This window comes from Miniopterus natalensis, chromosome 1 (assembly GCF_054644295.1).
Source record: "Miniopterus natalensis isolate mMinNat1 chromosome 1, mMinNat1.hap1, whole genome shotgun sequence".
Classification (NCBI taxonomy): domain Eukaryota; kingdom Metazoa; phylum Chordata; class Mammalia; order Chiroptera; family Miniopteridae; genus Miniopterus; species Miniopterus natalensis.
Genome location: NC_142081.1, coordinates 151,020,893 through 151,048,389, shown reverse-complemented (window position 1 = coordinate 151,048,389; position 27,497 = coordinate 151,020,893). Strand labels below are relative to the sequence as shown.

The following is a 27,497-nucleotide window of genomic DNA, read 5'->3' as shown; positions in this document are numbered from 1 at the left end:
CCAATATGATACTTTTAACAAGTAAAATATAAAAATTATTTGAATAACTATGGGTTTGTTATTAACTCAGAAAATTCTCTCATTTATGTATTATACTGTTGTAGTCAACAAGTTCAAACTTGAAGACAGCGTGTTACTTGCATAGTACCTGACATATGAAAGTTTCTCAGTAAGTAATTATCAATTGAATTAAATGATTCATATATGCAGGGCTGTGTTAAATGTTGTAGGAGCTGCAAAGGGAGAAAAATGCACCATATTTACTTTTACAATGGAGTAAATAAGAATAATATTATAAGCCACATGGGAAGAAATTAGTAATTCATGTGGTTAATAGAAATTAATGTTAAACCACGTGAAAATGAGGGAGACTTTATAAAGGGAATGTATTCTTTCTTGGACCTTGATGGAAGTGTAAGTAAAAGGTAGAAATTTGGTTCAATGTGCAACTGTGGGAAAGAAAAAAAAGGTCAAGCAAAATTTGAAAAGTTAGACTTTTTCCCCCAACATTACCTTCCAGTGTAGTGAAGGGTCATTTGTATGTTAAAGGAATTCTAGATAGAGAAAGTAGATTATCAGGGATGATTTGTCCTCATTTTACAGGAAACAGAATTATGACCCAAAAATGATTAGTTAACTTGTCTGAGATTCCACAGAAAATAGCAAAAATGGAAGCATACCTGTCTGGGAAGTTTTAAGGGAAACAATATAGAGCTCTTTTTCACAATGATACAGGCTCACTTATGTCCAAACTTCTAGAAAAATGCTTATTGCTTACTAGCCCATTCGAAAAAGAATTCTTAGTATTTGCAGTCAAATGCTCTACCACTGAGCTATACCCCCTAAGAATTCTTAGTATTTGATAGGATTGCCTTTAATATCACAAAAGACCCCCTTCCCCACTCACCCTCCGCCCTTGCCAGGCACATTCATGTCATGTGAAGGGAAACTTAGTGGATAAATCTTTGCATTCAGGCAAACATGTTTAAATCTTGGTTCTGCCCCTTTTTATGTCATGGTTTTATCAAGTTACATTATTTTTCTAATCCTCGAAATTTTCATCTGTAAAATAATTCATGCCTTTCTGGCTGTTAGGATCCATTAGAAAATGTTTTCTTATAATCCATTCTTGTCAGAGTGGGCAGGATGGTTTTCCTAAACTCTATACTTCAGCATGTCACTCTCCAGTGATTTCTAAACTCCTTACCTGCCTGAAAGCTTTATCACATGACCTAGATGCTCCCCCTCTAATCTCGTCCCGCTCTCCCCTCCCCGCTGCGCTCCAGCCACTCGAGCCCCCTTTCTGCCCTGCTACATGCCAGCCTCACACCCACTTTGGATGATTTGCATCTACTGTTTCCCCTCCTGTAAAGTAGCCGCCTCCTACAACCAATAAATATTATATTAATCTTTGTTTTAAAATAGTGTTTATCAGTATTTGAAATTATCTTGTTTATTTGTTTGTATATTGATTGTCTACATTAGGAAACTTTTATTTATTGTTCAGAATTTAGTACTGTTCCTGCTAGTTTGTAAGCCTTCAATAAATATTGTTGAATAAGGAAATAAATGAATTTTTTTACCATAATAATGAGCCCAATATGGAAAATTTGGGGAAAAAGTGTTGAAAATAGCCAATATGTCTTTAACCCAGACAATATATGCAATATTTTGGTACATATTAGTAAATTACTTGTTCATTTAATATTTAAAATATGTACATTGATTTAAAAAGAAAACAAACCTCACAATGGTAATTCCCACCTGCAGATATCACTCTGGAACCTGACAAAGTAGAGAAAAAGTCACAGGACATAATTTCATTTTTGTATTTAGGCTAGACTTAAATAATTTAAGACTAAATTAGATCACGAGCTATGCATTACCTATGGAAACATTGTATATGTATAGTGAAGATAGGAGCCTTGCTCTGAAAGAGGTCTGGAATTTGCCCTCGGTTGTTGAAAGTTAATCTGCTCTACCTGGTAGGAGTGTGTGTGTTTAGGGCCGGGGTGGCCCCCCTGGATCTTTGCACGAGGCTGCGAACCCCTGGCAATCTTAGGGTGTGGCTGGCGTGCCGGAAAGACTCCCCGTGTGACTTATGGTGGCAGCTTTAGGTCATTTCATATCACGCAATCTGTAGGTTGAGATCAACCATGTAGGCCATCAACTGATCAATCAAAAATACCTATGTAATAAAGTTCAATAAAAACTGGAGCCGGGAGCTCGGGTGAGCTTCCCTGTTGGCAGCACTCCGAGGCATTGGCGCATATCAGTGCTAGGAGGGCAACGCATCACCTGCGCAAAGGAAACGTCTTCGGAACCCTGCCAGGCTCTCTGCGTCTCCCCCTTTGACCTGCGCCCCTTTCCTGTGGTACATCATAATCAGGAGTATCGCTTCCGTGAGCTCTCTAAGTCCTTCCAGTGAATTATTGCGCCGGATGGTGTTTTTGCGAACACTCCAGACTTCCTCTTGGTGTCAAAAGTAAGGGCAGTTTGGGGGACTGTGACCTTAGACTTTGAGTTTTGGCTAACTCTGGGTGGTATACTAACATGGGAAAGAAGCTCACAGTTGTTTTACAAATTTCAACATTTTAGATTTGGGTGGAATTGCAGAGAATAACTATTCTAATATTTTATTTTGGGGAAGGACATCAGGCAGGTTATGATTTGTTTCAGTTTACAGAGGGTTTGGCGGCTGGGTAAGGATTATCAATCTCAGTCTTTTGGCTTTCCCACTGTACTGTGGTATGTAATACAAGATTAACATTATAAATATTATTGGATATATTTGATTTCTAATTCTGTAAGTAAAATTATGACAATTTATAATTCACAAATCAGTAGAATATTGATTAATTGCATAGTATCCTGTATGCAAAGATAAACCTAGAATAAAACATTAGGCTTAATTATAGGAAAACTATGCATGCCTAAAAATATGTATTTTTCTCTAGAGCCACTGTCTTCATCTGGAAGGTATCAGTTAACTTTGTGATTAAATACTTTTGTCGTTGGTTTAACAAGCTTACATATAAGGTTTCTTTGGCTAATTCCAATTCAGAACATATTAGAACAGCAAAGTGATGGGAGACTCATCCAGTTTTCAGAATCATATACACTGATGATGATGAAAATAAGTATTTTCTTTTTTAAATATATCTTTATTGATTTCAGAGAGAGGAAAGGAGAGGGAGAGAGAGAGATAGGGACATCAATGATGAGAGAGTCATCAATCGGCTGCAGCCCGCAACCCGGGCCTGTGCCCTGACCGGGAATCGAACCCCGATCGCCTGGATCCTAGGTTGACGCTCAACCGCTGAGCCACGCCCGGCTGGGCGAGAATAAGTATTTTCAGTGAGGCTAAAATGACAGCTTTAACGAAAAGCACATGTCAGAAGTTCAAATTAGTGTAGGGCTAGCAATTAACAGTCCTTAAATAGTCCTTTGTATTACACATGAGTACTTTTTCTGGAAAATATATTTTCCTTAAAATAATCAGTTCTGAAAAATTTATGTTCTTAAAAGGACACTGATATTCTATATCAAAATAGTTTAGCAGTAAGACACCTCATTTCCAGATAATTAAATGAGATGTCATTATAATATCATACATTAGATATTATGAGGTAATGAGATATTTTCCATAGGCTATAATGATACAACACTAGAGTCTCTGAAAGTGCAAGAACTCTCTGCTTAGAACCAGCACAAAGAATGAGACAGTCACCTATGTTTTTCTGGACTTCTCTAGCAGGAAGTTTAATGAGTAGTCCAATTTATTGTCTAGACAATTATACTCTGGGTAGTGTGGGTACATTTAGTGGTCTTATGCTCCATGAGAACCATCACAAATTGCATTTAAAAGGAGTGTTTTAGAGAAAGGCTTTTAAAGGTTCCTAACATTATCAAGAAGTGCTTTTCAGCACCCCTTGTAAGTAGGGTTATAAAAAATGCCTGCTATATAATAAAGTGTGAATATGTTACATTGTATTTACTCTTTAGGCACTTGGAGCCAGGGAATAGACTCAGTGCAGCGAAAGGAAGGCAAATGGAATTTTCAGAAAACAGCCAGTGAGTGAGTTTGGTTATAGTAAGTTTGCAGAAAGCAATTACGGTGGGTAGGTAGGAGATGTATAGTAGGGTTTTGAATGACAAGAGAGTATTTATTCTGTAGACACTACCATTGACATTGTTTTTGTGTGTTAAGACAATGAGGGAATGTATACAAATGAATATTGAATGAGAGTAATTTCAGAGTAGTGTGTAGAAAGAATTACAAGTGAAAGTTGAAAAATTGGAATGGTTCTTGGCAAAATGTTAGTAGGGACACCAAGTAGGAGAAAATGAAATATACTTCATAACTGTGGAGTGCTCAATCGCCCTAGGACACAAAGAAGGAGGAAGGCTGGGAATAATGGTCTCTCTAAAATCTCTCATGTTTATCAAATTATTTATTTGTGTTGCTTTTGACAATGACCCAAACTGAAGTAGTCAGGTTGGACTCAAGAAGATTTTATCTGAGACATTGGTTCTACTTTGTCATGAAAGTAGAATGCAAAAGACTTCATTTTCTTCTTCTCCACATTTAAATAATAAGAAAAAGCATGGACTTTTAAACTAACAGCAATCATTAAATTTTAACTCTGAATGATGAAGTTTGCCAATTATATAATATATTTACAATCTCTAGTTTTCTATTTTTACTACTTAAAAACAAAAATTAACTTTCATTTATTTCCTTGCATAATTTAAAATGAAAACATTCAGAGTTTAATTTTAAATATTGTATGAATCCACATATTGGTTTAAAATTCATGTAAAATCTATGGTTTTATGAATCTATTTAAATGTTAACTTTTCCAAGAAAGTGAAACATTATAGTACGGTATTTTAGTTTTAGTATTTCAGCACTGTGATACTCGGAATAACTTATACTAATAAACTTTTATTAGTACAGAGGGAAGAATTAGCAACTCAGCATAACTTTATGAATCTCATTTGCTCAATATTTCACAAATACAAAAAATACACAATAGTCAAGACAAAATATTGTTCTCTCTCTCTCCCTTCCTCTCTGAAATTAATAAAAACGCATTCTTGTGTGAGAATTAAAAAAAAAGATGCAATTAATAACATTTATATAGGGCCACAATTAAAAATATTTTAATAGTTTAATAAGCTCCTTTGAAGAAATTCTTTTTTAAGCAATATTTCCTCGTGTAGGACATGTCTCAGTTTGCTTTATTTTTAGCAAGATCATAATTATTATTTTTGTTGCAATAAGGAAACAAATGAGGCTAAAGGGTTATTTTAGAATGGGCCTTAAGGAATGGTTACATATTAATGGAGTGACCAGCTTCAGAAATTCAATTATATTACTTCAGCTAATAGCAACCAGGCTGTGGAGAATTGATTCAGACTAAACAGTTGTAAATGATAATACCTATTTTATTTATTTATAAAAGGGATTGATATTTCTTTACTAGAATATAGTTTTCTGAAAAGTCTATGAGGAAAGAAAACATGCCTATTAGGTTCATTGTTATACTCTTAGAGTTTATAAAGTTCATTTCTTAATTACTTAATTAATAATTATTTAGTTTCCTGTAAATGCCTTGGAGTCATTTAGGAGATTACATAAGTAATCAGTATTGTTGACAGATTTTTAAATCTGTGCTTAGAGAATACTTAGTAATAATTATACTTGATTTAACACCCAATTTATTAATCTTACGAATTTAGTATGTAATTAATATTTTCTGACAACTAAACAATTTATGGTTCTCAAAATATTTATATAAATCCTATATGCCAAAAAATTGGAATGTGTATTAAATTCTTAAGGTATTTAAACATTAGTTGAAATTTTATGTAATCCTTCCTAATGTTTAATTAAAATACCGTCTAAAATATCAATTTATCTTAAATTCTTAAGCCAGTTTTAGAAAAGAAAATTATACATATTACAGTGTTCCCAAAGCAAATCAATACGCTTTCCCTAAAACTGGTTATAAATGTGCTCATACTAAGGATTTACATTTCTTACCTTTTTCCTTTTTCCACCTGGCTGATGTGGAAATTTTCGTATTTCCTTAAGATTTCAGAAATACCTGAGCCTAGTTTTTCACTTCCCTTGGATTTAGTAACTATACCCTGCTTTTTTTTTTTTTTTTTAAAAAAAAGAAAGTTATCTCTCAAATTTTTATAGTCTGGGTTGTTAACAACATAGTATTTTGTCTACTCATTGGAATTTGCTGCCCATTCAGAGATTTTTTAAACTCAAGATACTGGCCCTCAGGTTGGACTTTACTCTTTCAATTAAACTTTGTTATATGTCGTTAGGCCTTTTTTTAAAGTTCAACCCCAGCTTTTAATTTTGTGCAATATTAGTGTCCCCTCACAAAATCATTTGCTTAAGTTCCAATTGCTTGTGTTACATATCAATATTCCTGTTATTATATATATATATGCCTGGTATATTAACGTTACTAAAATCTCATGGATTTTCATTATTATATCTTTATTATGTAGAGCTATTAAGTTTTTATCTTCCAGGAATTGAGAGACTATTTCTGTTTAGTTACCACTTCTAGATAGTTTGCTAATTTATCAAATGTCTGAAACACACAGTTGTGCACGCTTAGATACGGGGTATGATTATTAGTGTTAATTAAATGCGGGACCCCTTTTCTACTTGATTATATGTGACCATCAGTACTGATTAGTCTTTTCTATTACTGATACAGAACTACTCTATTTGACACTCTTATTTTACTTATAAGTCTTTCCTAATACAGATGGAAATACATGTCTTCATATTGTAAATGTACATGTAACTAGAAAAAGAACCCCATATATTAAGTATTTATTAAAAGCAATAGAAATTAAAGATATTCCACCCTGTTTGTGGTTTTTGTGTGTATATCATTAGTGCCTATTTATATCCTTCATATTAACTTTTCTGTTTGAGTATTATGAACTCAGTCTTCAAGAGACTCATTGTTTTATTTAGTGATAACAATTTTTATTTTTTGATTTACATACTGTCAGGAATTAGCCAGGGAGAAGCCATTTAGGTTAATTTCCTTAGCCTTTCAGAACTGCCTCTGGCTTTTTATTTTAGATGAGCCTTGTTTTCTGGCAACAAAAAGATATTCCAGATATATATATTTTTCCCCCCATTTTTTTCTTTCTCTAATAACTAAAGAGCCTGGTTCTTTTTTGTTGGTAGATAGTGGGCAACAAGTATCTGAATTGCCCATTAATGCTGACAGAGAGTAAACGTATTTTTTGCTGCTATTGGTCTCTTTTAAGGAGAGATCTGAAAAAAATATATATTTGTTAGGTTTATGAGTTCACATTGATTTTCCTTTTGTAACATATCATGTTGCTGCATCTACTTTCCTTTTATTATTAGGTTTCACCAGCTTCAAAGACTCTCCCCCACACTAATAAGAAAGTTGTGTAGTAAGCAAGATAGCAAGCATGGCACTTGAGAATGAGTAGACTTAAGAAGAGTTTATCTAGACCAGCAGTAAATGGACCCTGCTAGTCTAAATGGCAAGGGCTACCTACAAAATAAGAATAAAATTGGAACAATGTAGTGAGTTCTCCAAATTAATTTGTTCACTTTGTTGCTGTTATTTTCTGTGTTTTAAAAATAGGTCTTATTGATTTTATAGAGAGAGGGAGAGAGAGAGAGAAACATCGATGAGAGGGAATCATTGATGGGTTGCCTCCTGCACACCCCTATTGGGAATCAAGCCCACCACCGGGCATGTGCCCTGACTGGGAATCGAACCAGTGACCCCTTGGTGCATGGGACGATGACATGGGCTGGGATGGTGTTATTTTCTTAAATGTTGGAATGACAGTGGCAGGGTTCTTAAGTATTTCCTTCTTAACTTTATTTTTTTGAATTATAGGTGGATCTTATTAACTGTCAAAATATAAAAGAAGGTTGAACAATTCAACCTTGAAAAAGTCATGTGTTCCTCTAGACTTTAGTAGCTGCTGGAACAGGAACCAGATGACCTACTACTATGATATTTTTCATTTTTCACATAGATTTACAATGGTCGTATCCATACAGTGAAATCCAAGGTCCCTGTGATGACAGCATTTTGCATGTTGCAGTATCACCAAAAAACCCATTTCTCATTTTTACAAAAGGGTTCTGATCAGTAATTTAGTTAAGATGCCCATCTTGGACCACCCACAAATAAACTACATCCAAACAGGGGCTATAGCTATGTGAGAATCTAGTACCTTTTTCTATATCTAGGTGGATTGGGTGGGGTGGTTGCAAATCAAAGGAAGAGCGAACCGTAAAAGGTTACAATGAGGAAGATGTTCTCAGTTGGCATAACAAAAAAAAGGTGACAGTCATATGCCAGGGACTCATTTTTTCCTTTCTTCCTCTGTTCCAACCTTCATTGCTTTCTAAGTGTTGTTGGTTGTATTAATTTGCTGGGACTGCCAGAACAAAACACTGCAAACTGTGTGGCTTAACCAGCAGAAATTAATTTTCTTACAATTCTGGAAGCTAGAAGTGCCAGGTCAGAGTGCAGGCAGCTTGGTTTCTCCTGAGGCCTCTCCTTGGCTTGCAGCTGACTGCCTTTTTGCTGTGTCCTCACATTGTCATCCTTCTGTCTGTGTCGTCTGTGTCCTGTCCTTATAAAAACATGTAATATTGGCTTAGGGCCAACCCATATGACCTGATTTAACTGGAATTTCTTCTGAAAAGACATGTATTCCCATCTTTAAACACAGCCACATTCTAATATACTGGGGAGGTTAGTACTTTAATACATAAAATTTGGATGGAAACAACACCATTATATTGGTCACTGAAATTTAACATCCAAGTATAAAATTATTTAGGTTAATTTGAAGCTGGATAAATTATTACACTTTGATTATAAAACTTTTTTTTTTTTTACCAGTGTGTTCTTGGCTAGCAGATTAAGATTCTCCCATTTGGATAGTATTTAATAAACACTAACAATAATATCTTTATAAACTTTCGCTTCTTAAACTCTGCCTTTTTCCCATTTAACTTCATTTATGATTCTTTTGTTGTTCAAATTCAAACAATTTTCTTTTGCATATTGAAGTTGACAGCTTATCTTTTGATGCCTATATCTTATAACATCTTTTTGAGGCTATACAAATAAGCAAATTACTCTCAGGGAGCTATCGCTGCCACAGCATATTATAGCACTTCCAAGAAACAGTTGATTTTATTTATAGTTTAAATTATTAGTTACCTTGTAACTAATACAAATACACTACAATGCAATGCAATACAATTTAATGCAATACAAAATAGTTCCTTGTAACTTTCATTTGCAGAAAGAAGCACTTAGGTTTGGGTATATATTTCACCTTTGAAGGCTATTTTGCTGTATTCATGACTAACACATTTCTAAAGCTTAATAATGTTTATTCTGTTTTTTACAGTGAGAGTAGTTTATTTATAAATTATAGTGTCTTTAATTCCAAGAAAAAAGGTATTCAGTGCCCATGTGACAATATCATTAGGCTTCCCTTAATGAATATTTACTTATTTAAATATGAATTATGGTAACATTCAAATCAGTAGAAAAAGTGATTGGAGATATGGTATCATTTAGTATTTAGATTCTTTTTCTTGTCCTATTTTTTTGTACCTTTGTTATTTCAATCTTAATCTCTAAATATAAGTTCTTGCTTTTCTTAATGTATTTACCACCTGTCTATATATACAAATACACAAATCAATTCTTTATTCTTTTGTCAAGAATACCTACCTTTGCATATCGCTATTTTTCTTCAAGACTCCTCAAAGAAGGGGTCAATGGGGAAAAAGGGAGACATCTGTAATACTTTCAACAATAAAGATAAAAAAGAAAGGACATCTAGCTCTATAGTTTATGGCATTATGCAAATCAGTAGTTAATTTTTAATCTAATACTTCTTTCATTCATCCCTTCTAATCTAAAGCAAATGATTGAGAAATGATAACTGGATCCCCATTTCCAAATATGGTCTAAATTAATATCTCATAGTGGGCACTGTGTACAAAATTTCTTTGAGAAACAATTTACTGTATATGTCAGAAGACTCTTAAGCAGATTTGAAAGATAAATATTAGAAAAATAATCACAGGTTTTAGTTCACAGACTTCTATAAATCTGAAAAACATTATACCTTCTTTGTGCATTTTAATAAGTAAAATATCTTTTCTCATGATCATTAAAAACTTTTGATTAAAACAAATACTTTCCTGTATTATAATATCTTTGATACCTGTTCACATATATATGTCTGTTTAATTATACATACATGTCCTTTTAAAAAAGCTAACATGTAAATAATTGGAAAAGTTAAGATTTTTGTAATAATTCTTGGAATTTTTATTGGGCTGATAATTTTAAAGATAGTCAAATCATTTCTGGGTATCAGTTAAAACTTTTCACTTCTAATTTGAGGGTTCTTTTTTGTTTGTTTTTTTGCTTCATGGCATTTGCATGTGACTATTTTCTCAGTTGTTCAGTGTTTTGGTCTAACTGATGATTTTTCTTTTTCTTCAGGATGTTTTGAATAATTTGGGATCTTGTGAACTGGATGAAGATGATCTAATGCTTGATCTAGAATTATTAGAGGAACAGACTCCCCATCCTCCTGGTAAGTATGGAATAAATGCACAATATTATACAGCTCTGATCATAGTCATTTCATTTCCTTGATAAGCTAAATATTGTTTAGGCTGCATCCAGTCTCTTCAATCCGCAGTTTGTGCAAGGCACTTACTCGGTACCATGGACTCATGATTCCTGTGATCTTAAAATCTATTATGGAAATATAAATCCCGTTGGAAGAATATTACATTTTTTAAAAAAAACCTGTAAAACAAATGTTTAAAAGAAGGAAATCCTAATTAAACACTTAATGAAATAGTTGATTATTTTTAGAAGAAAATAATAATTAGAATCCCAATTTTTAATTTACTTTATGTAACCAAACGAGAGGTTTGTGGATCTGAGTTTACTGTTTCAAGTCTTAGTCACTTCAATAATAACTGCAGGGTTCTTGTCCATGCAATAAAGTTGACCTTAAAATTAATAATTACCAGTAGCAACCACAAATAGATACTCATGAACACATACACATACACACAGAATTATAGTATGAGATAAATTCTTGTAAAATGCCTTAATAAGGGAACCATTATATTTATAATAGTTTAAATTTATAATAAGCATAAAATGTCATGTCTCCAAATACCAAAATTACTTCCTTTGAAGGTATTATAGGATTAAATTGTTCATTCAAATTCAGATATTTGACTACAAAGACATGCTTTTATTTTCTTTTTTATTATGAATAAAACCTTTTAACTTAGTTTTTTTTCCAGTCAAAGTAGGAATAAAATTAAATTGGAGCTAAGAAAGTTTGGGTCCTACTCATACATTTGAGAAAATCAACCTCTTGGATTTTAATGTCCATATTTTTAAATATTAGGACTTAGATATAATTTCCAGCTCTAATATTTTGTGATGGATTTTTGTTCATACAGTATTTTTATATTTTTTAATAATGCCATATTAACAATTGTCAAAAGAAGGTGACAACAGTGTTTATATTCTTTATACTTTATTTTAGGTTAATAATAAGAAGCAACTTAAATTTTTGTACTAGAATACAAACAGAAAACATTTCTTGAGACATTCTTCCTGCAGTTGATTTGAGAGATACTTTTTTAAAATACAGATTTTTCTTACTTTTATGTAGATAACTTGTATAATTTTGTCATTCACATTTATCATAAGAGTCATAGATGGTGAGAATGTTCATCATTTGGAGGGAAATTTGTCAGTCTCTAGCAAAACTATACATGCACTTACCTTTAGACCCAGCTATCCAACTTTTAGAAATTTAATCTTAAGTCAGTAGAAATATACAAAATAATGTATGAAGATAACTATTCATTGCAAACATTTGTAATAAAATATTGGAAACACCTCAAATGTATTTCAGCAGGATACTTGTTGAACATACAGTGGTATAGTGAGTGTTCATTACGAGGAGTGATGAAGGTACCTGTGTGCTGTGGCGTGATTGTAAGGGTGTATTCTTATTGGAGAGTTTTGCATGATGGGTTAGACTGGAAATACCTGAACCCACTAATCAATCTTAATGTCACTAAAAGTGTACCAGTTAGAGATTTTGTCCCTCTGAAAGCCTAGAGAAGTACAGTCCCACCACTTCTGCCCACAGTACTTAAATGTACTCTAGCCGCTTGATTAAAGTATGGCTTTATGGGAGTTACTGGGGTCAGGGAAGAGAGAAGGTTAAATGGCCTGATGAGGTTGCCGGCGACCAAATATAGAAGGTGGGGAATTCTACAGGATAGTTGGTCCGGTTTTGTCAACAAAGAAATGGCACCATAAAGAGAGGATAGGTGGTGTAGATTAGAAGTGGGAAATGGAATGCAACATCTTTGTTCGAATACATATTGAAAAACATAAATTTACTATAAAAAAAATTTCTGAGTTAATCAGAGAAATTTGAGAAATGACTGAATTGCTATGGAGCTATTTATTTTGGGGGTATGAAATATCTTGTTTTAGAGGAAAACTCTTTAAAGAGATGCGTGGTTAAAACAATATATTTGATATATGTTTTACTTACAACGTGGAGGTAGGAATAGATGAAACAAAGTCGGAAAATTGTTGAAAATCATCAGTGCTGGCAAAGAGATACTTGTGGTAAAAGGTTCATTTACTAGTTATAATATTTTTTCAATTTTGTGCATTTTTTAAAGATTTTCACGGTAAAAAAATAAAACCAAGTAATAATTTAAAATAGTTACTATAGATGTAGCTATCTCAGTTATGTTTGATAGGCAACCATGATAAAAAGCAAAAAATTACTTAAAAACATAAAGGCTTAGCTCAACTATTTGGGAACAAAAACATCTTTAAACTTCAATTTCTCTTTTATAAATATGCACTTTATTAGTTTATCGTAAAGAAAATGATATAATAAATACTATGAATCTCCTGAGTGTACTTCAAGATGAAGGTAGCTTGATTGAAGCCAAAAGTACCTTATGATCCCCTGATTTAACCAAACTGTGCGTAAGATAAGTGGTGTTACATTGCAAGTCTGAAATACCGTCCTGATAAATGAGATATTCCTTATAGTGACTTGGCTTTATTTAATGTTACTTAATAAAATGTCTTTGAAAACCTGTTTCATATTGGGTGACACATTATGGGGTTTGAAAAAGCCCCAAATATCTGTTTATGTACATTTACTCAGAAAAATAATTCCTGATTGGTTTTAGACAATTTATTTTCTTTATTGGCAACATAATTAAAGGTCTTCTCAAAATATAAGAAGCATTATTGATAACCGATATTGATAAAAACACATGAATGATAAAACACTCTAAAATAATGGTTTAAGTAAATGATTTTCAAAAAGTCTCAAAACTAAAATAATGATACCTTTAAATTCTACTACTTACATTATTGTAAATCATTAAAGGTTACTAAAAAACTTTGTTAGGATAAAAAATACCTTCTTAGCTATAGTGTCTTAATAAAGCAAAGATTCATAGAAGTTTATAATAAGGCCAAAATGAATTTTGCAAAAGACCAGAAAAGTGTTTTTGTTTTAAAAATTAAAAATATTAAGCCCAATATTGTAGTAATTATCATGTGTGGCATTTATAAATTTTATTTAGTTTAACACATAATTAATAATGGTTAGATTTGCAAAGACTTGAGAAACGACCATGTGTAGAAAGTGTAGAAATTCTGCTGTCTTTTTTACTACAGTAATTTGCACATTGGAGGTGCTCAGCTGGTATTTATTAATGTGATTTTTATTTAAAATATAACCAGATGTCTTTGGAGATATAGATATATATCAGATTTTTAAAACAAAAATTAGTAAATTTAATCTTTTTCTTTATAAAAAGTCAAATACCTTTAATTAATAAATTTATTTTAATGGACAAAGTTTTAAATCTCTGATTTAAAAATGTCCTTGCATTTTTCAAAATGCATATATTGGATACTGTTCACAGTGAGTAATTAAGCGATTTAACATGCAAGGAGACAATCTAAAGGGCAATCGTATGCATAATATATGTACTAGCTGTGCTGTGAGCAACAAGAGCTAGAGCAGTCCACAGGCCAAGTAAAATATCAGAATACTATGATCAAATGAGAAAAAGCCAGTTTGAGTTGTGTGGTTGAAGGTAAATATATGAGCATTTCTGTGTAAATATATGAGCATTTCTGTGTCATGGAAATGCTCATATATTTACTCATTTGGATATGTGTCTGTATATTTCATCATGTTGAATTTTGTGTTTATGACGGTACCTGCCTTGGTAGAGATGGCTACTTATTATTGTAGTAATAATAATTGTAGACATCTTTAATATGTTTTTAATTTAATCCTTTGCTATCTATATTTTCATCTAAAAGGGAATTGTAAGTTTGCAGTTAGGTTTTTAAAAATTTGGAGTTTTTTTTAAATCCTCACCTGGAGATACGTTTTTTATTGATTGTTTTAGAGAGAAAGAAGGGAGAAAGAGAGGAAGGGAGAGGGAGAGAGAGGGAGACATCAATTGAGTGATTTATCGGCTGCCCCCTGCTCGCCCTCCTGGGGAAGGAGCCCGAACCCGGGCCTGGGCCCTGACGGAATCAAACGGTCACCTCCGGGGTCATAGGTTGACACTCAACCACTGAGCCACGCCAGCCAGGCTTAAAATTGTTTTCAACAAAGGTAGTGGCCAATTTGAATAAAGTTCCAGGAGTCCTTGGAGTATATAAATGTATCTATAGAGTACTAAATTAACACACTTCCTTTGTAAATGGAGAGGTAGTACAAACAATAGTAAAAAAAAAAAAATAGCCTGTTTTATATTGCACTAAGTGGATATTTATAAAAAATGAATGGAAGAAAGGACAGTTTCAGAGAAAGGAAGCTGTATGAATTCAGAGTGAATCCCACAAGGAGCCTTGCCTTGAGGAGAAAAAATAAAAGCAACTGTTCTAAATAATTTACTCTGATCTTGGCATTATCTGATTTTTATCTTTGTAAATTCTAATCTAAAAGCCAGACTTTTAGATTAAAAAGCCTATGGATAAGCCTTCCAGATGTCTTTTATTACATTTCTTGAATTAGTGCTTAAATTACTCTTCTGGGTAATATTATTTATGAGTAATTAATATGTACCATGCTTCAAATATAGGATTATAATTTGTTTGATAACCAGGCATTTAATTTCTCTTGTGGTAAAATATTGTATTTATTGTTTTTCTATTTAATAGTTTATAATGCCAAATAGTTATTTGTAAGACCAAATAGTTATTTTTTAATTATAAAATATGAGAATCTATCATTTATACCTTGATAAATTGAAAACTATATTATTGACCCTACCTAACATTTTATATCTCTCTTTACTCTCTTAATCATGTTGTTAAGGTATTGCTATGGCCACGAATGAGTCATGGAAGATATCAGCAGTGATGTTGGTCTGCTATATCTCAACAGTGTTTTGGGGGAAAAAACCACACATACCTACTAACAAAATTTAATATGTCTAAGACTCAAATGAGGGACCTGAAGTATTTCTTTACAGTGTAATACATGTTATAAACTATAAAACCTGTCAAAGGAAAAATACTAGCAATATATGTTTGCTTAATTTTGTAAATGTAATTTTATATTTTTGTGTTTAGGATTTGTTTCTGTTTATTGAAACATCTTGCAAAATAATCATTTTAGGAAAATAGGGTAACAATACAAGAAGGATAAGAAAAGTAAGATGAAATCATAGTAATGTTGGCACACAAAATATATACTAGTATTAACACAATGAGTGGAAAGTGTTACTTGGTGTGTCCTAGTAGCGTATGTGAAGAAAGAAACACAACCAGTTACATGATTAAAATGATAAGCTATCATTCAGTCAGGCAATCAATGCATTCATTCAAAGAAAGACATTCCTATTACTAACAACTGAGAGATATTTTGCTCACTTGTCTTCAAGAACAGTTTCTTTAGCAGTTACTTTCAGTACAAGCTTGTAGCAATATGCTCAGTAGAAACACTTCTAAATGGAGATACATCAGTGTAGCCAAAGCTTGGCTTCATGAGGATTTTGCTTAATCCAAAAATAAAACATCGTTTCTTGTCCATAGTTCATGTTCCTTGGATAATTTTAAGGTTGAGAATAGTTAAAGTACATGTTGTCAAGCATTTTCCTCAGACATAAGATAAATACCATAGAGCCTAATAGAATCTCTAGTGTTCAGCACTGACACTGCCTGATGAGGCCTCCAAAGTGAACTCTGAAAATGGATCCCTTGTGTAACCAAATAAGATAACTTTTCCACAAATAGATGGTATCAAAAATGCCAGTTAAATACCAAAAGGTACACACTGTTCTATAAAGAAATAAGAGTTTGAGTTTGGGAACACTTTCCTATTTAGCTATTCTTTGCCATAATAAACTAGATCATGGTGACATTTCTGTTTAGGCCGTTCAGAGTAAGTGGCACCCTCATAGCTCACAGGGGCCAGAGCTGACCGGAGACACGTACCTGGCTAATTTGACAGTGAAGCGTCATAATTAATTAAATGAGTTAAAGTTAAAAGGAAATAAGGCTAAAACACATTTTGCTGTTGCCTATTTAGAACATATTCATTAAAATACTGTTTCTCCAATTCTTTCCTTGGCTCCTGTATTAATCCGAGGAGTGGGTTGTGTATAAGGTTTAGCAATTAGTAGCTGGAGATCTAAGTTGATGGGAAGTAAAACTGAATGCCTATAGTGAACTATGCTCGTTTCTTCAGTTATCTCAAGTTAATCCTCACAGTAACTCTCATAGAGAAAATTTTGTCTTAAAGATCCATTCAAATGAAAGAAACTACGAATTAATACCAAAAGAAAATAGCTACTTTGCAGACAGACGCATCCAAGTTAGAATTCCAGCTTTGCCCGTGTCCATGGGCTAGTGATCCACTCTTTCTGGGCCAACTGTCCTCATTTGTAAGATGGCAATACAGTGGAACCTCATTCACGAACTCATTTCATTCCAGAAGACTGTTTGAGAAGCAGTTTGTTCGAAAACCAAATAGTTTCTTCCCATTAGAAATAATGTAAATTGAATTAATTTGTTCCAGACCTCCAAATGATTCCCTGTTTTAACCTTTCTTATATACAGTACGTGTCTAATATACCATTTAATCTATAAACAAACACTTCTTTTCTTAAATTTATGAAACCACCCTCTACTAGCCTTACAGGAATCACTTTCAGCACTTGTTCCTGGGGTGTCTTTCAGGAGGTCAGTGTGCAGCATCTTTGCTTTTTTATGTCATTGCCTCCAAAATGATGTCACAGGCTAACTGCTTTTCCTTCATTCAAATCAACAGCAGCTTCTCTAGCTCTTTAATTGCCTGTAATCATTGTTTCTTTTTATTATTATTCTATTGTTTTCCTTTTATTGTTCAATATATTACAGATGTCCCCTTTTTCCCCCATTGATCCCTTCCACCTGGTACCCACTCCCCGCCCCAGGCCTCCACCACACTATTGTCTGTGTCCATGAGTGCTGTATGTATGCATATAAATTCTTTGGTTACTCTCTCCCCACCCACTCCCAACTTCCCGCTGAGATTCTTCAGTCTGTTCCATGCTTCTGTGTCCCTGAATCTCTTATGTCCATCAGTGTATTATGTTCTTTAGATTCCACATATAAGTGAGATCATGTGATGTTTGTATTTCTCTGCCTGGCGTATTTCGCTTAGTATAATTTCCTCCAGGTCCATCCGTGCTCTCCCAAAAGGTACGAAATCTTTCTTTTTTATAGCTGCATAGTATTCCAAGTGCAAATGTCCCACAGCTTTTTTATCCACTCATCTATTGATGGACACTTGGGCTGTTCCCAGATCTTAGCTATTGTAAATTGTACTGCTCTGAACATCGGGGTGCATATATTCTTTCTAATGAGTGTTTCAGGATTCTTAGGATATTTTCCTTACTATTGCAACTAAAACAATAAGATTCCTAGGAATAAACTTAACCAAGGATGTAAAAGATCTGTACTTGGAAAACTACAGGACACTGAAAAAAGAAATAGAGGAAGATATAAACAAGTGGAGGAATATACCATGTTCATGGATTAGAAGAATTAATATCAATAAAGTGTCCATACTACCCAAAGCAATCTATAGATTCATTGCAGTTCCTATTAAAATACCAACAGCATATTTCACAGAGCTGTAACAAATATTCCAAATATTTATATGGAACCAAAAAAGACCTTGAATAGCTGCAGCAATCTTGAGAAAGAAGAACAGAGTTGGAAGGATCATTTTACCGATTATCAAACTATACTACAAAGCCGTTGTAATCAAAACAGCCTAGTATTGCTACAACAACAAACATATATAGATCAATGGAACAGAACAGAGACCCCACGCCATTATGGTCAGTTAATATTTGACAAAGGAGGCAAGAGCATACAATGGAGTAAAGACAGTCTCTTCAATAAATATTGTTGGGAAAATTGGACAGGCACATGCGAAAAAATGAAAGTAGATCACCAATTTACTCCATACGCAAGAATATATTTGAAATGGATAAAAGATTTAAATATAAGTCACAAAACCATAAAAATCCTGGAAGAAAACAGGCAGTAAAGTCACAGACATCTCACGTGGTGGAAGTTTTACTGATACATCTCCTAGGACAAGAGAAACAAAAGAAAAAATAAACAAATGGGACTGCATCAAACTAAAAAGCTTCTGCACAGCAAAGTAAGTCAGCTTCAAAGTACAAAGAAACCCCATGGTATGGGAGAACATATTTGCCAAGGATGCATCTGATAAGGGGCTAATTTCCAAAGTGTACAAAGAACTCATACAACTCAGCAACAGGAAGACAGACAATCCAAGTAAAAAATGGGCAAAGGACCCGAATAGACACTTCTCCAAAGAGGACATACAGATCGCCAAGAGACATGAAGAAATTAGTCATGTGTCTAGAATACTACAACATATTTAAAACAGCAATTTCTCAAAGAAATTATAAATTCCTATGTTAAATACTTTAAAACTTGTTAACCCAATTTTTTAATATTCAGCGAGAAAGCGGGCTGTTACTTTGTATTAAATTAGATCCTAACAATTTGCAGATGAGTTACTCAATTGAAAATAAATTTTTCTTGGATATTATTCTTTGATAAAAAGAATGGAATGGTCATTTAGTTGACTGAGTAGAAGAACTTTTCTATTGGTTTTGTTATTTACTTCAGAACTTATATCTAAAAACACCTAGGGCAGTATCTCTTGGTATATGTTCAGATGCAAATGGAGAAGTAATGGCCCAGTGATATCAATTAAAAATTAATTAGGTAGTTGCTAAATTATTTTGAGTTTGATGAACAAGCAGCATAAAATTCTGCAGTGAGTTAGGAACTCCTCCTGTGCCTATTAATTAAGGAGGTAATTTTTAATGGGTTATAGCACAGCAGAGCAGAGATGAATCCCTAGTGGCTTTGCTAATATGAATGGCAGTGTACAATTACATTCACACAGGGAAAATTATAAAAATAAACTATAGATTTTTTGGAACTTTGGTATATCTGGGTAAGAAAAGGTATGTCTAAGGTATCTTCAATTTGATTGTTTAAAGCTAAGAAATATATGACACTTAATTTTTTAAAAAAAATTATCTTTATTGTTCAAAGTAATACCTATGTCCCCCTTTGCCCCCTTCACACCACCGTTCCCCTCGGCCTACCTCCTCATTCTGACACTTAATTTTAGAAGTCTAATATAGTAGCTAGATATCTGGACTCTGGATAAATCTCAGCCAACAACTAGGCTATGTAAACTTGAGCAAATTATTTAATCTCTCTGTTTCACTCTCTTCATCTGAAAATGGGAGCATTAGTTGTTACTTTTTGGTTTTGATTAGCTGGTGCTATTGATTTTTTTTATGTGCTTATCACACAATTGAATTTATTTTTATTTATTTATTTTGAATTTATCTTTATTGCTGAAAGTATTACAGACGTCCTCTTTCCCCCCCATTGAGTCCTTCTACCCGGCACCCCCCGCACACCCAGGCCTTCCCCACACGGTCGCCTGTGTCCCTGGGTTCTGCATAGATGCATATAAAGTCCTCGGTTAATCTCTCCCCTTCCCCTGCTTCCCTCCGAGATTCTTAGTCTGTTCCATGCTCCTACCATTTCTGCTTTGAAAGGGTTAGAGCTCCTGCTATCTGCTAGGTAGCCATTAGATGGCAATCTCGCTCTGATGATGACGATAGGAATCCTGTGAACAATTGTATTCCGCTTTACAGTCTTACAAGAGGTTTTCAATATGCTATCTTCTCATCAGATGATCACAATAACACTTTGAAATAGGCGTTAATATATCCCCAGTACAGTGAAGTAAGCAAATACTGTATAGTTAAAATATTTATTGAAGTTCACACAGCTCATATTAACCCAGATCTTAACATTAAATGACAGGTTCTTCACTATCTTTCTAGACCTTGCTGCTTCTAATTTTACATACAATTCTAATATATTTGTTTAACATAGTTTCCAAAGCTATTGAAAATCATAGTAGCATCCTACAAGAGGAGAAAAGGTTTGCTTCAAGCAGATGTGCTTAATGTAAAAAATAAGGGCTGCAAGCCTAAAGGGAAAGGAATGGCGCCCAGCCTACATGGCTCGGTGGCTGAGAGTTGACTTAGGATCCAGGAGATCGAGGTTTGATTCCCGGTCAGGGCACATGCCCAGGTTTCGGGCTCGGTCCCCAGTAGGGGGTGTGCAGGAGGCAGCCGATCAGTGACTCTCATCATTGATGTTTCTATCTCTCCCTCTCCCTTCCTCTCTCTGAAATCATTAAAGACATATTAAAAAAAAAAAAGAAAATGGCAAAAAACTTCTTTGAAAAGTACACAAAGTCATAAAGCAGAACATTGTGGAGTCATTTAATGTACAAACACAGGTCTCCATCTGTATCAGCAGGTAGTGAAGTGTTACTGTATTGCAATATATTTCTCCATAGCATTTAAAAAATTATTATAGCCGTGAGTCATCAAGAAAAATGTTATATTCTGCCTATTCTGATAAGATGGTAAGTTGTGTAATTCACTTTGGAAGTGTAGCTATGTAAACTTTTTTTTTTACTCTTTAATATGTTAAGAGAAAATTTCTAGTTCTTCATAAACTGTATCCGAAAGTATCATTTTATAAGAATTCTGTATTGCAAAAATTTGAATATATTTAAAAATACATTTAAAAAATTTTATATAATTTTTATATTTTCCCCCTATTTCTTTCCCCAAGTTCTTGCAAATGACTGAATGGATATAGGAAGAGTTGTGTATAAATGTTCACTAGTCGTTGTCTTTGAAAACGCAATAATTTATTTGTGGTTTACTGATAGAGTATAGGAATTATATTACTTAAACATATGACTATACAATTGTCAGTAATAACTATTTCAGTGAAGATATTTGAAATTTTTAATGATTTTAGTTGTTATTTTTGCCTGACCAGTTCATTAACTCACTAATTGATCAACTTATATTTTTTTAATTCCAGTTTTTAAAATATTAAACTTGTTGAAAATATGACATTCACCTGAGCACATTATTTTCTGTGTTTATTTCACTATGTTAAATGCTGTACTTAAATGACAGAAGAATGGCCATAACTGGGAGAGAATTCCTAATCGTATCAAGTAGACCCCTTCTGCTTCTGCTCCCTGTGAATATGCAGTGTTAAGAGGTCTTGTTCAAGGTCATGCTGTTATTTTGTAGTACAAACAGGCCTGTTGGTAAGAAATTGGCTAGCTCCATTTAGCAAGTACAATTGCAATTAATTATTTTATTTTTCACATAATTTCCAATGGAGTAAATCATTTGTATTTGTGGACTTAAAAGTGCCCGTGGCTGTTTTGCCTGTCAGACTTTGCTATACTTCAAGAAGATTGCTTAGCGACAAAGAGGGCTCTTAGGTAGAATAGTTTTCAAAATCTAATCAACTACAGTTGAAAAATGTTTACACATTCTGACCTAATTGAATATTAAATGACAACAATTTTAGTGAAGTCATAGAATTGACTTGTAACCTGCTATTGTAGCATTTTCTTCCATTCTAAACTCACTTCTGCTGTGCAAAAGGACAGTCAGTGGCTCAAGTTCAGTAGAGGGCATAGTCAAAGGAAAAGATTTCTTTCATTCAGCATGGTTTTTCTGGAGCAATTAGAAAGAAAATATGTGTCTCAATATAAAATTTCATGGCCTCTTACAATTATGTAGTGACATCTCCATAAAATTGCTTGAATAATGCCAACATCAGCTGTCACTATCAAAATGAACAAGTAATTAAGAAAGCAAATGCTGGTCTTTGTTCTGAAGAAGTAGAATATTTATGTATTTAAAATTGTACACCAACAAGAAAAATAACCACTGACATGAGACATAATTTTCTACAGTGCCTGAGTAGAAAAGAGAGAAATAATAACATTTTACACTATTATAACAAATTAAATTGTAATTGTACCCACTAAAAACAATTACAGGATTTCTATTCCTTGGATTATAAAAATTTAATAGCATCATTTTACCAGATATTCCTATAGCATGTTGCCCCTTTTATTTATATTTTGATTCTCCATCTTAATCAAAATTTCTAGCAGTGGAATTGGTTACCTCTTATTCTTAAAAGGGCCAGCTTTTCTATAACCAGACATGTTAGTATGCTAGGATAACCAAAATTACAGCCATAATTTATCCGAGTAATTAGTAGATTTGAGTGATGCCATGATAATGCTGGCTCCCCAAACTTTTGATAAGACCTGGCTCAGTTTATTCTTTACTGAGGTTAAGGGGAGAATGTCACCTCCATTGAACTTTGGTCGGTTTTTGGGGGGGGGGAGAACAAATTAGGATTTATTGAGATTTTGAATTTGGTTTAAGAGGTCAACTTCAATTAGCACTCAGAAATACTGACCTCAAAGTCGCTACCTTCAGTTCAAGCCTCACTCATGATGTACAGATACATGTATTTAACAGTCTGTTAGCACTTTCATCCAAAATTGTTGGTTACATGCTTTAGATTTAATAGATTCGAGATTAACCTTTTTCTTTCTGCCTTATCATTTGTTCTTGCCCTAGTTATTTCTCTCTCCGTGAATGACACCAACATCATGCAGACTACAAAATTTGAAACTGGGTCTTGGTAGCTTTTTTTTTTTTCTCTTCATGATGGTATTGGAACCCAGGTATCTTTTGTTTTGTTTTGTTTTTTGCTTTATCTTTATTGTTGGAAGTATTACAGAGGCTCCCTTTTTCTCCCTCACTGCCCCCCTCCCCCTGCCCCCGGCCTTCACCGCCGGTATTGTCTGTGGCCACGGGCTGTGCACAGATGCCTGGAGGTTCCTCGGTCAGCCCCCTCTCCACCCCTTCCCTTCCCTTCCCTTCCCTTCCCTTCCCTTCCCTTCCCTTCCCTTCCCTTCCCTTCCCTTCCCTTCCCTTCCCTTCCCTTCCCTTCCCTTCCCTTCCCTTCCCTTCCCTTCCCTTCCCTTCCCTTCCCTTCCCTTCCCTTCCCTTCCCTTCCCTCCCCTTCCCTCCCCTTCCCTCCCCTTCCCTCCCCTCCCCTCCCCTCCCCTCCCCTCCCCTCCCCTCCCCTCCCCTCCCCTCCCCTCCCCTCCCCTCCCCTCCCCTCCCCTCCCCTCCCCTCCCCTCCCCTCCCCTCCCCTCCCCTCCCCTCCCCTCCCCTCCCCTCGAGACCCCTCAGTCTGTTCCATGCTTCCATGTCTCTGCACCTGTTTTTTCCTTCAGGTTACTTTGTTGCTAGCTTTGAGTCTGCTTTTTAGCTCCTCTTGACTCTACACCCTTCCCCCCACAACTCTTACTTCACGCTGTACTAGGCCAGCATCATTTTCCTCGAATTCTCTTCCCAGTTGGTGGTTTGAGGCCCTTTCTCTGGCTCCAGTGGAGTTAGGGCCATTTTTCTTTTCTTTTCTCCTGTTGCCAGGCTTAATGCAGAAATCAGTATCTCTTTCAGTTTTCCTTCCTTACCCCAGCCTACAAGATTTTTCTATCACATAAAGACGTTCATGGTTAATGTTGACTTAACTTCAGATTTTGGAGACACGGGCAGTAATCATTTAGTGTGAGTACGAGCGCTGTGGTTGAAAATGCACGGAGGTGAGAGAATATAGGACACTCAAGAGTTTCATTTTGCTCTGTCTCCTGGACTCTCCTTTCTCTCCCGCAGCCACATTCTTCTCCAAATTCTCGCAATTCATCTTCTTCCTTCCTTTAATTCACACAAAGCAGTTGGTTGCACTGGCTACTCCCAGGTGTCAGCTGGCTCACAGGCCCAAAGGCACAGGCTTCACCCACAAAAATGGTTTCGCCGAACATTTTCCCAACAGAAGCAGGGCTCTTCCCAGCTGGATTCTCATAACTGATGCTAGAAGGCTGATCTAGTTTCTGCCTCATTACCTGTGCTTGCTCCTGCTTTATCTCTAAGTGTGACCTCCTCTAGCCACTTCTCCACATTGCCCACAAAGGGTGCTAACACACCAATCTGATATTGGTCATTGATATATTTACAGTTTTTTTAAAAAATATTTCTCATTACCTTCATTATAAATTAAAATTTCCTGAGCACGGCTTACAAAGTTCCCAAGCTTCTTGCCACTTTTTCTACTTAATGAGATTGACTTCCAGGAAATATTTATTGGAGCTGTACATACTATAGATGCTAGAATTATAGTATCAAACACAAGACGTCGTAGCAGATGGTCTAATGGAAAATTCTATCTTGAAACAATTGTTAAGGAGGAAAAGAGCAGTGTACAGTGAGTGGAAGGAGACGGCGGTTTTGCTGGTGAAAAAAGACTTTCAGAGAAGGTGACATTTAAGCTTTTACATAAAGGATAAGTGGGGAATAAATGTGATGGTTCAAGCACTTTCTCATCCTGAAATGTTCTTTCCTTTCTTGTTTACTATTTGTGTTCAACCGCTAAAACAAAGTTTGAAAACCATTGATCTGTTTGACATCAGTAAGGTGCTCTTGAAAAAATAGATATAATACTAAGGCAATGATAATAAGGGCTAAATACACATAAGATATGATATCCAGGGCAAAGAGATCTTTCTGCGGGCTGTGGTAGGTGGGATAGGCTTTAGGGGAGATTGTACTTGGACTATATGTAAATAAAGTACAATGAAGCTTGCGGCGGGGAGGCATTCCATGAGCAAGAGTCAATAGAAAGAAAAGTTTAAAGAAATATTTAGTTAGATCTGAAAGATAACAGAGTTAGATAAGCCTTTCAAAAGCAAAGATTACTTGGGAATTATACATAAAGTTTTTAATCCCGTTATTATTTTTCTCAAGTGTTTTTAAATAGTCCAAAACAAAGTAAGACTTTGTTTCTGACTTTTGCTGTAAAATGAAATACTAAATGTATAAATATTTGAATAAAGGAATAACTTGTTCTCTTTAGATTTATGACTGCTGATAAACATCAATAAAAATTGTCATAAAGTATTAAGCAGGAATGATAGTTTTAGTAATTGGACATTGGCAATATGCTTTTCTAAATAACTCTGTACTTCTGTTTCTAGCAGAATTGTTTTCAGGTTGTTCTGAACAATGAAGTTATCTGAAATATTTTCAAATAATCTAAAAATTGTTTTAATGAGATAAGATTAAGTAATATATCTGCAGAAAAAAAGTAAACCTTACATGCAAACCTTTAAAAGTAATGATTAAAGCAGCTTGCTTTCTAACCAGCTTGTAGAAGTTGAGGGCCATTGTTGTGTGTTGGTAGCCAAATATGTGTTCATATTTTTGGTCGTAGTGGGATCTAATACAGATACTCTTCCCTAGTTCAGCTGCTTAGTTCTCTGAGGATTCTTTTTCTAACAGTGGAAAATTAGGACAAAAATTATTAACATTATTAAAAAGCATATTATTTTAGAAGAGGAAGGGAACTTAGATATATTCTAATCTAACAGTCTTTATATATGAGGAAATTCAAATCCATGAGTAGAATAACTTACTATCATCTATTTCACAAAAAATAGAATGTAGAAGAGGACATTTTGAATTAATTTTAGATATATAGTTTAATAAAATTAATGCATATTATAAATTAAAATTTAGGTTAAAGCTTTAAGTGACTGCGAGTCTTGATAATGTACTATAAGGTTCTTCTGTGATACTGTTTAAAAATTTCTGGTTGATTTTATCCAACAAGTATAATTCAACCTATAATAATGATTTTTATGAACATCATTCAGTACCCAATGGAAAGAAATTGAAATAATTTAGCAACTCTATGGTCCTAAGTGTATATGCACATGATTTGATGTAGGTCTGAGATTCCAAGTGTATTTTAAATTTGATTTTAATTATATTTAGTAATATATATTTATATGTGCTAATTTTGAGCTTAGAGGCATGATAAGATTTTTGTTATTTTAGAATAAAGCAAACTGTACTCTTAATGATTAGAATATAATGTTAATCAGCCCCGTTTTTCAATCTAGCTTTTATTATAGCCATGAGGAACAGAAACTCATTTCTGTAGGAGGCGTACCTGTGGCTTGGTTATATTAGCCAGATATTAGCGCTGACTGGTCTGCCTGACACAGTGTACAGATACGATGCCCAGAGATCCGAAATCAAGCGATGGATTTGCTACTTTATCTTTTACTTTTACTTTTCTGTTTTCTATTTTCAATACTCCTCAGGAGATGAATAAATTTGCTAAAAATACAAAGGCTTTAACCTGTTATGCAAGATGCAGAGTTGCTTTATTAGGCAAAATTTCACAGTGGAACCTGTCCTTTTGATTTTTCACCTTCTACTTTCCCATCTTATTCTGACCCATATCATTCCAATAACCAAAAAGGAAATGCTCTGACACACTCGTAACAGAATTATATAAAAATACACATGCATTTTCAATATACTAGACATTAAGTAAATAATATGAAAACCAGAATGTGAGCATGATGTCTTAAGTGAAGGTAATTGATAAAGGTGAATCAAGGTTGCCCCCAAAGAATGTCGTCTCCTAGGAGACAGACCTTATGACCCGTCATATATGTACTTACTTTAGGAGATGCTTTGTGCTTGCCTGGTTTATCTATAAATACCTCAGTGCTCTTGCCGTAGGCCTTTGGACTTATTCTCACACGTTTGGCTGTTTATTAGTACTAAGTGTAGCCTCAGATGCCTGCATAGGAATGCCGCTCATGCCATGGTAGATGCTATTTAGCTTAGTATCTGCAAAATTAGACAGATACTAAATATAATTTATATCTTTCTCTTAATGTTAAAGCTATCAGGAAACTGCCTATCTCATGAGAATTGGAGAATTAATAACAAAAAGTATACATTTAAATTTTTGTGGTTGTGAAAGAATAGAAGAAA

General features: G+C 34.3%; 1 protein-coding gene across 2 annotated transcripts in view; it reads left to right on the top strand.

Moving 5' to 3' along the window:
• CCSER1 (coiled-coil serine rich protein 1) overlaps positions 1-27,497 on the top strand; it is a 1,053,060-nt gene that overhangs the window by 194,321 nt on the left and 831,242 nt on the right. For both annotated transcript variants that reach the window (XM_087826564.1, XM_087826567.1), the window contains exon 4: positions 10,578-10,671. In XM_087826564.1, the coding sequence (XP_087682690.1) occupies positions 10,578-10,671 (94 nt within the window). The remainder of the gene's footprint in view (positions 1-10,577; positions 10,672-27,497) is intronic.